Source organism: Hyperolius riggenbachi, chromosome 1, assembly GCF_040937935.1.
Source record: "Hyperolius riggenbachi isolate aHypRig1 chromosome 1, aHypRig1.pri, whole genome shotgun sequence".
NCBI classification, from domain to species: Eukaryota; Metazoa; Chordata; class Amphibia; order Anura; family Hyperoliidae; genus Hyperolius; species Hyperolius riggenbachi.
Window position 1 is genome coordinate 602458442 of NC_090646.1, and position 12274 is coordinate 602470715.

Below are 12274 nucleotides of genomic sequence, written 5' to 3' on the forward strand. Positions count from 1 at the left end.
AAAGAAACTTGCATTATAAAACAGCACTGTGGAGATCTCGGCACTATATAAATAATATTAATTTAATTTTTATTGAAAGCTCCTCAGCAAGGGTTTAGATAGGAATTACTGCTCGACAATCTTACTTCATTCTATACGAAACTAGAGATAACATTTGTGACTTGAAGAAACATGAAGTTCAGAACCTATAAAACTCAGTCATGGTACGCTCCTGAAAAAAGTAGGACCCTGTCCCCCTAGCTTTGGAGCATGCTGTCTTCTGTTAACATACGTGATTAACACAGAGCACTAGACAAGGCTTGTTGTCTGCCAGTTAGTTTGCATGCAAGCTCTTGGACGGTCATGGGGTGGGCGTAATAGCCAAAAGAACCTCGCAGATGTAGGCAGAAGAAAAGACGTTTATAGGATCCTTGGCTCACTTTCCTTGACAGGATGAGTACAATTTTGGGTTCCTAAAACATAAGTTATGGTATTTGCCAGCATTCATATTCACATGAGCAAGAAGTATCCTCTGTGAGCCATCACTTCTAGTCAGTAAATGAATATGCAGATCACTCCTTAATCTCCCTGAAAAGCCATGCATACATCCATAGCTGCTGGTTTATAGTACTTCCATAGCCTATTATTGTAAAGAGCCTTGTAACTCAATTTGCAGACAGCTGTTTCAGGCAGTTTTTGTCTTCACCAATGCAAGGTATGACTGATATGGCTCTATCTATGGTACGACTTAAAAGACAACCAAGGTGACATGATGAGATAGACATGTTTATGTTCAGTGCCAAACACACAAATGACTTTGCTGTGTTCCTTTTTTTTTCTCTCTCTCTGCCTGAAAGAGTTGAACATCAGGTATGCAAGTGACAGTATCTGTCCGGTCGGGATTGGGTCAGACTATAGCATAGCCCTCACTGATAAGGAATTACAGTCATAAAACACTTTCCTGTCTGTAAATGGCTTCTGAGAGCAGAAAAAAGATAAAAAAGGGGCAATTGTTCATACATTTGAGCTCTGGCATACTTCCTGAATGTGTAATTAAGCAGAGACAAAGAAACAGTAAAAACGTAAAAAAACTAGATTTAAATATAAAATAAAACTGTGGGATATCTAAAAAAAAGTCATTTTTATTAGAAGAAGGATGGAGAAACAATTGTTTATCACATCAGTTTATTTGCACCTCGGATGTCCTTTAATGACATACTGTATGTATTAAAGAGGCACTGAAACGAAAAAAAAAAAAATATGATATAATGAATTGGTTGTGCAATACGGATAATTACTAAAATTTTAGTAGCAAAGAAAATATTCTAATATTTTTATTTTCAGTTATATAGTGCTTTTTTATAATATTGCATCATTCTCTAATATTTGCAGTTTAGACACTACTCAGCATTCTAAATGGGTTCAAAAGTTCACTTGCCTGCTCTGGAAAATCTTCCCTGGAGAGGGAAAAAAAGATACATTGTCTTTAAGGGCCCTTTTCCACTAGCAGTCGCTAGCGTTCACACTGAACGCTAGCGATTGCTGAATCGCAATACCGGCGATTTCCCGACGTTTGCGGCCACGATTTTGCTATGCTATGCACTGCATAGCAAAATCGCGGCAAATATCGCTCCGCCGCGCGTTCGCGTTCCTGTAAAAAACAAATCGCGGTAGTGGAAATGACCTACCGCGATTCCTATGTTAAAAAGCAAACCGTAGCGATTGTAAAATCGCTAGCGGTTTGCGACTTTACGATTCAGCCAGCGCAAACGCGCTAGTGGAAAAGGGCCCTTAAAGCTTATTATCTCAAGTGTCTGGCAGAGTTCTCTTCGACTTTGAAAGTCGTGGAGCTCAATGGCTAATTTGCATAGATAACAACTGGAGTTTCTTAGCTCTTCCTTTACTGGAAACAATATTAGACTTGTGTCTCTGCTGCTAATGTTTTTTTTCTTAGCTGTACTGCCCATACAAATCATTAGATCTTAATTTTTTTTTCGCTTCAGTGTCTCTTTAAAGAGACAAGGATTGTGAGAAATGGGAGCTTCTCAGATTGGACACAGAATGTAACCTCAATTCCTTCAATTAAAGAGGTATCGGTTGGCCGACGAGAGTAATCGGCGCGGGAGACTTGGGCGCAGAATACAGCCAGTATATGGCTGATCCTGCTGCTGCACAAGTCCTGGCCGTGTTAAATACTATTCCCCCTCCAGGCTGCCATGGATGGTGGAGAATTAAATATTTCGGCTTCCAGTTGCTGGAAGCTTTGTCTTCTGACGACGCCGAAGTTACTCCCTGTGCGCCCATGTCTCCTGCGCTGGATTCACTGTGTTCGATCAGTTGAGTTGTTGATTTGGTTTCTACTTAGATACCTCAGGAACTATACCTTAGGTGAATAGTCTGGTGGGATTATATCTTAAGGGAAGGTAGGATAGAAAGGTGCTGGCACTGCAGCTAGGGGTTCAGGGAGGGTGGCAGGGGTGCAGACCAGGTATCCGGTGCGATGCAGATAGACCAGCGTGCTCAGGCTCAGATAGACATCATATGCAGGCAGAGAAAAGGATGAGAAATGCCGGCACTGCTGTAAACTGCTTCTTTATTCATAACACATGGTGCAACATCGTGGATTCAATTGTATGCAATTTGAGACGTAACATACCGGTTTGCTGGTAAAGCTGTGCGGTGGGTGCTGGGGGATGAGAGCCTTACGGCCGTTTCGCGCAGATGCGCTTCTACGGAGGCTGCCTCCGTAGAAGCGCATCTGCGCGAAACGGCCGTAAGGCTCTCATCCCCCAGCACCCACCGCACAGCTTTACCAGCAAACCGGTATGTTACGTCTCAAATTGCATACAATTGAATCCACGATGTTGCACCATGTGTTATGAATAAAGAAGCAGTTTACAGCAGTGCCGGCATTTCTCATCCTTTTCTCTGCCTGCATGGGATTATATCTTCCATCTGGCATGAGATACATCATGGATTCCCTTTGGAAATCATGTAACCCATAGCCATGCAGATGGTATGGTCCACACCATGTTCATGTATAAACCAAACTGAACTAAAATATTGCTGAAATAAGCTTGAATAATATAATCATATGATTATATCTTCTGTTTCCAATACCATATTTTGAATTTTACATTGACAAAGCAAAATATAAGCAACTTAAAATATGTTTCTCTTTTCAGGCATATTGGAGATAACATCAGTGGATGTGGGGGTTGTAGCAGTAAAATCCATTCACAGCAATTACTATTTAGCCATGAACAAAAGAGGCAAAGTCTATGGTTCTGTAAGTATTTCTTTAAATGTGTTTGCATGTTAATATATATTATTAGATTATATAGTGATATGTGACGCAATGATTACCTCATTAGTTATGGTTTTGGCTCTGAAATCTTTCTATATCACAGTGAGAAACTGGACCCAAACGTATCGTGCATTTGTCAAAATTAAATTTTTATTTTTATTTTTTTACTTTTGAATAGTTTGAAAGGGGTTTAGACTCTTTATAAAGGTGTTACTGTATCTGGTGGTGGAAATCTCTCACTTCCTGTCTCGGTGTCCTCCATGGTTGTAATACACACCCTACTAGTCTAGAAAACAGGACATGGGGGCATCAGTAAAAATCAGCAAAAGAATCTGATTACAGTTTACTGTGTTAAGTACACACAATGCGTTTTTTCGGTTGATTTTCTGTCCAATCGATTCTCTGCTCGATTTTCTGCTCAATTCTTTTATTTTTTCTCATCAATTTCCATTCACTTCTATGAGAAATCAACCAGAAAAAAACTATTGGAAATAATATTGGTCATGACGGAATCTATCAAACCATCTATCTGCAGAAAAAAACGTATGGTGTGTACCTTGCATTATGCATTACTTGTTGCATGGCTCCTTTTTTTTTAATACAGCAGCAGAGTCAAATGATACCTATGCAAGTTTGATTTGATTTGTCAGCTATTGTGTAGGGAGAGTAATGGAAGCTGAATATAGGACATTAGGTTATGGAATAAAGTTAAGTTTTGCATTTGCCTGGAGGTTGCATTTTTTTGTGATAGTGGTCTTTCAAGCGGAGTGTGAGCATGAATATACCAGAATACTGAATGTAACACTTTAGTAAATATGACCTTAAGGTGGTATGAAACTCAGCATTTCTTCTTTGCTCTAAAAGATAATTTACAGCATTTAGTGCTAAAACTTAGCTCTCTCTGCTTCTAAAATGTGCGCAGTAGATAGATTTTAATATATAAATACAACAGCTATGCAATAAAATGCAATGGCAGCTTTCAGAGCACATAAATTGTACTTTAGGAATTTGTAGACAGACAATATTACTTTTGCACAAAAGCAAATATGAAAACTATGGGTAATGAAAAGTAGGGAAACATATTTTTATTGAACATAGCAAAGAAATGAACAGCGCTACTTAAAAACAGATGAGTGCTTACCTGCAAAAAAGTGCACACCCCACTCATGGGATTCAAATACACAATGAGCATACACATGACCTGTCTACCACTTGGAGGCCATTCAGAGGCGGCCTGGTGATGCGCTGATCCCACTTTTTTTGCGATATTTTTATTGAAAGTTATGTCAGAGTTGTATCCAACTTTAAGCTACAGATGGGCTTTGGTTAAAATGTGTGCAAGTTCACTATAAAAAAAAAAAATGAATGTTTCATCTCTGTAATTATGTTGATAATTGTATTTAGTACAGACCTTTGTTCACTATGTTGTATTTGTCTTTTGTTCACAGAAAGAATTCAATATTGACTGTAAACTAAAGGAAAGGATAGAAGAGAATGGTTACAACACCTATGCATCCCTCAATTGGAAGAACAACGAGAGACAAATGTTTGTGGCACTTAATGGGAAAGGGACCCCCAAAAAAGGACCAAAAACAAGAAGGAAAAACACTAACGCTCACTTTCTTCCTATTCCTTTATAACTTCACATGAAGGATTTGCTATTAATGGACTGAAGACTCGGTGAAGAACATTCTAAAAGGGCTTTAACACTCAACAATCAGGAGAGCACGCATTCTGGAGTTCAGGAGTGCAATGGGCCTGACGGAGGCCATTTTGTTTGTTCTGTGTGAGCTGACCAGATCGATTGACACAAAACCCAGCCGCCCTGTTTGAAGAATGTTATTTGTTACCTGTACAATGCCGTTTAATACGTGAGACAAAGGACGTGAGACAATCAGACAGATGATCTTCTGGGAAAGTTATTTATAGATTACAAACTTAAAATCAAAGATCTCAGCTGCCCATTCAGGCCCAGCGATCCGACGAGCAGACAGACACGCAAAACATTTGCTGAAAGTACTTGGGTCAAATCGACAACAATGGTGGATTTTTCTGAAGAGACATCCACAGGAATGTATGGGATTAAGATGTGTAAACACATTGAGACTGTTCTAACAAAAATGAATATTGTGGTATTCCCATGTATTCTGTGTACTGCGCCCCAACCCCCACCCCCACTCCTTTTCTGTTCTTATGTAAGTTATTTATTTAATAGAATGTTTAATATGTGTCTTCAGTGTTTAAGCTGAGTGTCTACATTTGTGCATCAGTTTTTACTTTTCTGTATCCTAGAGAGATGTGTTCTTACTGCTCTGACATCCTGAGAAGTGACAGTGTTTCTGAGAAGACATTTATATGAAAATCTGCAAATGTTTTTTTTTTAATTACTGGTACTGTGATGTAAGTAGACACAGTTGGAAGGTATTATTAGGGTTACCAGTGGTTTCATTTATAAATGCCCCATAACCCCAAGGTGTGTGAGCTCACTTCACTGCCCTGCAGATGAACACCACAGCTAAGGCTCAGGCCGTCCCCCAGTCTTGCGATTGGATAACAGAGAGCAGCAGCACACTGATGAGGGATGTAAGAAAGTGGTTTATGGTAATTTCATTGGCTCATTTTGTTTAATGCAACAACAGAGTAAAATGCTACCTATGCAAGTTTGATTTGATTTGTCAGCTCTTGTGTAAGGAGGGTAATGAAAGCTGAATAGAGGACATTAGGTTATGGAATAAATTTAAGTTTTGCATTTGCCTGGAGGTTCTCTAAGTTTTGTTTAAATTATGTATTTCCGAAAGTAAAAGAAAACAATTATGTTTAATCATTTTTCAATATTACAAAAAGACATAAAAAACAAAATCATTTTCATTGCTAGTATAGGAACTGGACAAAGTAGCAGAGCTTTCAGGTGTGATTCAGGCCGGAACAGCTAAGCAAAGTAAAATGATAAATGATTACTAAGTTATAATGCTATGGCCAGAGATTTAGGTTTAACTCATTAACGTCCCATTTTATTACATACACTGAGTACATACACTGAGAGTTGTATGGCAGACCATGTAATAATTTTTCCATTAATAAATCACAAGGTAAGAAGTTTTGAATCAGGATGATACCATTTAAATCACAAGGTGGGAGGGGAAGAAAGGGACAGGTGGACAGAACTACAGAAATGTTTTTTTAAAAAAAAGGATAGAAAAAAGTAAAGTGCACTTAGGTCATTAGTGACTTCCTACAGGATCAGATCACATGCTGCCTGTACGTTCTGAGGTTGTGTTTCCTTCAGTGATAGATAACCTCTGCAAGTTGAGGTATAACCCTATGCATATAGCTAGCTAAGTGCCTTTTGGTTGGTCTCCTGAGCAGCACAGTGGAGTACTAGCATCCTTGCCCCACAGTGACATGTTCAACTCCAGAGCACTCTTTGTATTATTTCGTATTTACTTAGCTTTACTCTTGGCACTCTGGTTTCATCTAAAAAAAAAAAAAAAAGTACTGGTAGATTAACTAACTTCCCCCTATTTCAATGAGTCTGGAGATAAGAGATTATCTGCCTTGTAGCTTCCATGAAATAAACTGTCCTGATAAAAAACAAACAAGCCTATAGGTCCGTACACACGCCGGACTGGAGGCAACGATGGGTCCGTCGTCACCTCCCGCTGGGTGGGCGTTCCAACGACAGTCCGGCGTGTGTACGCACTGTCGGCGGACTGATACGGCTGATCTAAACTTTAGATAAGATATATAGACAAGTTACTTGTTATAGTTAGTTTTTCATCTCGGATCCGCTTTAAAGGCTCACTCCCACTCGAAATGATTGTGCGCGTGTTAGTGAACACGTGCGTTTTGAGCGTCACAAATGCATGTGTTTTCACATGCAAACGCTTATTAACTTACACTTTTTGGGGGTAGTATTTAGTATGTTTTTCCAACACACTGTTGCGTGTTATTTTTTTTTTATTTTTTTATTTTTTTAGAAATACGCAACTGTTAAGCTATTTGAAGATTACGATACAACACACTAGAAAACACATACCCCACATATTAACGTTTCAGATTTCCTGCATCCATACCTGTGATTTCTAGTGGGAAAAAGTCCTTACTGCATATTGATGTTCTTTAAAAAGGAACTGTTGTGAAAATAATGCTTAATTTTTAAAAAAAATATTCTTTTATCAATTATTTAGTCAGTTTTTGCCCATTGTAAAATCTATCCTCATCCTGAATTACATTCTGAAAATGTATCATAGGTGGCAACATCTTTAGTCCTGTCAGGGGCAGCTCTGAGGAATGCTCTGGGAGGAGAATTCCACATATCTAAACAGCTTCTATCACTAGAAGGGCGGGGCTACATGCCTATATACAGCAATATATAGATACAGGAAGTGTTTCTGCTGCTGAAACCAGGGAAATGAATGTAAAAGTGGGTATCCTGAAGAATTTTGAAGAATTTGCAGCATTCTATTATGTGTCACTACAAGGCCCTTCGATTTTTCATTAGTTGTTGACCCTCAGTCATGAGATATGGCTTGCATGCCTCTAAAAGATGGAACTCGCTGGGCAATATCGATTAAGCAGAATATAGGCTAATGGCACCAAACTAAAGAAGGATCAGTTAAAATATCCTGTATCCTGTAAGGTTGTGTAGTTTCTATTAGCCAGAGTTACCACAAGTGGTACGTGACATCCAAATTTCTGATCAGTCGATGTTTTTGCTGAAAGTCGGTACAACGGTATGGCTTGTAACACTCCTCAGCTTGATGTCTGTGCACAAAGAACCTGACACCAGTGTGGCCACTGTCTCTGTCATAGATGGTCGGTCCTATACTCTTGTGGCATGAATAATAAGAAAATCATATCTACCGCTTTTTATTATAGTACAGTATGCACCTCTTTTAGATTATTTAAACCAGATGTTTCAAGTGTAGAGATGCTTTTCATAAAGTCTACTTTATAGCTGAATCCAGGAAGAAAAGTTGTGTATTTTTTGACATATCACTGACATTATTAGCCTATACATTTTCATCAGGGTCCTTTTACACTAGGTGCATACCACACTTTTTTTGGATCCGTTGTGGTAGGATTGTTCCAAATCGCACCGATTTGGAACAATCGTACCACAACGGAGCCAAAAAAGTCGCACGTGCGTTATAGCCACGGTGTGTCACAAGAAAGAAAAAAACCACATGGAACTTCCAATGCATTTCTGATTACCTCAGAAGTTGTACGATTATGCATGAGCTGCGATAGAAAAGGGTAGCGCGATTCAACACGGTACATGTAAAAGGGCCCTCTAACTAGATTGCTGTAATTTTGCCTTCGTGAGTACATGGTATTGTTGGCAACACTATTTATGCCTTGTGAGGGATTAAACTTAATGACAGGCCAATAAAGTTTCTAGGGCCTGATCCTAGACACACCTCTTGTGGAGGCCTGTGGAGCAGAGTAGGGTGTAATGTGTCACCACATCAAACTTCCCTCTATAGAAAGGAACTCTTATACAGGCACTTCACACCAAGGGGGTAGCAGCAAGATTCAAGGTTACGTTGTTTGTTAGGCTTTTGAATCATTTTATTATAATCGTAAAATGTCTAAACGGGGATTAACGTATAGCTAGAACCATTTTTTAATCTCCAATCCTGGTGTTTGGCTTTGAAGTTGGAGACATTTTGGCCCTTATTCAATCCACTATTTCTCCTTAGTTTTCTCCAAGGTGAAACTTCCACAGATTATCAATAAATTACCTTTTAGGCTACCAGCAAGCAAGAAAATATTTTTGACATTCTTTCTCACTTTTTGGCACTTTTTTTCAACTGCAGAGTGCTGAAAAGTTATTCTAAACAGAAGGTTAAACATTATCTCCTAGGAGAAAAAAAAACAGGAGAAAAAGTGAATTGAATTAGGGCCTTTGATTTTATATTAAAGATTTAACTGTAAATTTCACTGAAGAACATCCAAGGAATCCTCTGTATCAAGATAAGATCGGTGACATTTGTATTCGGAAATTAAATATAAATTAAGTGAAAAGTACTCATTATATAATACAATAGATCACAAATATAATTTATTGTTTTCCATCATTTATATTTACCTTGCTACAGAGTACTTTTTCCCTACAGTTAAGAATTTTTATAGGAAATTTCCAGATTATGGCATCCACTAAGAAAATTGCTGCTTACTGTTCCTTGTGTTTATGAATGGCACATTTAAAAAGTGGGTTAATGCTCAGACTATGATTTAAATGTGGAAATAAAAATATAAATAAGAATTAAAATGAATTTTTTGGAGCATACTAATGTTTCATCTTTCATGACTTAAAATGGAGTAAAGGCACTGATCAGATACTGGTAATCATTATAATTTGTATGACGTAGAGTTGTAAATAAATGGAGAAGACCACTGAATGCCACTTAACAGATGAATCAATGTTATTTGGAGATTGGGCAATACCACTAAAATAAATAAATATATATATATATATATATATATATATATTTACTATATATATATTTATATATAATTCTACTTTGTCTCTATTAAAGCAAACCTGGAGCACACATAAACTTATGAGATAATGAATTGCATGTACTGTTTTCCAGTATAGGAAGAAGTTAAGAAACTATAGTTGTTATCTATGCAAAAGAGCTTCTCTGAGCTCTTCGACCCAACTTGGGTCGAAGATGGTCCTGTTTTCTGACACACTTAAACAACCAAGAAACAGTGAGAGACAGGTTGAGATAAGGCATTACTGCAGGAAAGTTCAAAGGGTCATTAGCTCTGCTCTGTTTTATAGTTTAAAATACAGAGGGCCATATGCAATTAATTTTTTCACCTGAGTTTTCTCCTAGGTTATGATTTTAAACCTGTCAATAAAATGACTTTTAAACCATCAGCAAGCAAGAAAATACTCAACATTATTTTGATAGTACTTTTTCACCTACTTTTTGATACTTTTTCAATTGAAAAGTGCTGAAAAGTTACTTTAAATAGAAGATGAAAATGTATCTCCTAGGAGAAAACTCAGGAGAAAAATATAATTGCATATGGGCCAGAGTGTGGTTTGTAAACTGCAAACATGACAGAATGATGCAATGTTATTATAAAAAATAAAGCTATATGACTGAAAATAAAAATATTTAGACTTTTCTTTGCTACTAATGTACTATTCATTATCTGTACTACACATACAGTTCATTATATCATACATTTTTTTCACTTCAGGTTTGCTTTAAGGGGAATTTATAAGGTTTTCTTGTGCTTTTGTTTTAGTCTTTTTGGGGCACACTTATTAGGTTTAGTACTGAAGATAGATTTTTTTTCACAGTTTTATTTGAATCTGGAAAATATAAATTCCATTTTATTCAGCTCCACTTGTTGGTATGGTTTGTATGTGGAAAACGATCTCATTGTACCACTGTGTATATATAAGATATCATATCTCGATAATAATAATCTGTCCCACAACTTCATTGTCAACATACTGGACGTTTGTAATGTTATAGACATTTTTATCACAGCGGTATAGCTAGACACTTTTCTGCTTACAAAGAATGCCATTTAATGCTCTTAATGAAGCTTAAAAAAATGAAATGTTTATTCCTGATATTTCATATGGCTAATATTTATCTATAGTCCTTTTTGTCCGTGTGATTTGTATCATATTTGATTAACTGGCACCATACCATGGACGATGTTATTGCTATGTAAATCAATAATAATTCATTCAAAATACATTTCAGAAAAGTAGTACTAAACCTAATAAGTAAGTAAGAGAAATACATTTTTTAAATATGTAAAACCTTCAGGACCTTTTAAGGTCTTGTTGGGGATGATGTTTGACCGTGCACTGTTTACTTCCTGGTGTGTAATATTAAAGAACACTTCCATCTGAATTTTTTCTTTGATCTAGATATGAAAGAGCAATAGGATGCAAAATTAAATATATTGTTAAATACATAATATTTCTGTACAGATATTGGAAATCTTACATATGTGCTTGTGAATATTATTTTCCAGTTCTTTTACATAAACCAAATTGTATTTTATGTTTTCTGGTCTTAATTGCCTTCATTCAAAATTTAGTACCGGTAATTAATGTCCTACTTCAATTCTATTCAAAAAAATGTGCAAAATTAAGGCTAACCTTAAAAGTGCAGGACCTTATTAGATTCCCTTGGATTTCAACCTTCTTCTGTCACATTTTGGAAAGTTGAGTTCTGATTGGTTGGTATGGTTTACTGGGCCCTTTATAGTTTGATTGAGTCAAATTTAACAAAAATGTTGAGGTGTGTGGGTAAACACAACAACCAATCACAGCCAAGTTTCACTAGTTTAGTCCAGGGATGTCCTACTACACTCCTCTAGGCAGAGGTCTTTACACATTTTGGCACCACTCAAATTAATGGATACGACTGAATCAGGAAAGGTGCGGTTCATCAATTAGAACAGTTTTTTTTTTTTCATTTCTCAGTCTGTCCCAAACACTGGCATGGATATGAACCTAGAGAACTGGAGTTGGACAGGCCTAGTTTAGTCAGAAAAACTTAAACATCTTCCTTAAGGTGGCCACCAATAGTCCAATTTCTAGCAAAAAATCGTTAGAGCGATCAGAAATTCTGATCGGATTGGTTGTAAATAATCTCCGTTGGTGGACACAATCGATTATGAATGAGTGAAAAAAATGTCATCCGAATGAGTTTTCGTCGAACAAAAGTTTGGATTTTCCTGTTGGTTGTGATAGATAGGAAGCAAAGTGAACAATGTATTACAATATTTCACTTCCAATCAGAATTTCTGATCGCTCGAACAATTTTTCACTAGAAATTGGATCGTTAGTGGCCCCCTTTAGTGGCTATTTGGATGTTGCCGTTTTCTGCACATTTTTGAGGGATCTTGTGAGGATGTAAAGAGCACAAATAGGGAATCTGTTTTGCAAGGATCTTTCAGCCACAAAGTTGTGAAATCCAGAGTAAAGAATTGATTTTTCTT

The 12274-nt window shown here is 37.1% G+C and overlaps 1 protein-coding gene across 1 annotated transcript in view; it reads left to right on the forward strand.

Moving 5' to 3' along the window:
- Positions 1 to 11276, forward strand: part of FGF10 (fibroblast growth factor 10) — a 153936-nt gene extending 142660 nt beyond the window's left edge. Inside the window, exons 2-3 of the mRNA XM_068249587.1 lie at positions 3165 to 3268; positions 4735 to 11276. Of these exons, the coding sequence (XP_068105688.1) occupies positions 3165 to 3268; positions 4735 to 4926 (296 nt within the window). The 3' untranslated portion in view covers positions 4927 to 11276. The remainder of the gene's footprint in view (positions 1 to 3164; positions 3269 to 4734) is intronic.
- The last annotated feature ends 998 nt before the right edge of the window (positions 11277 to 12274 follow it).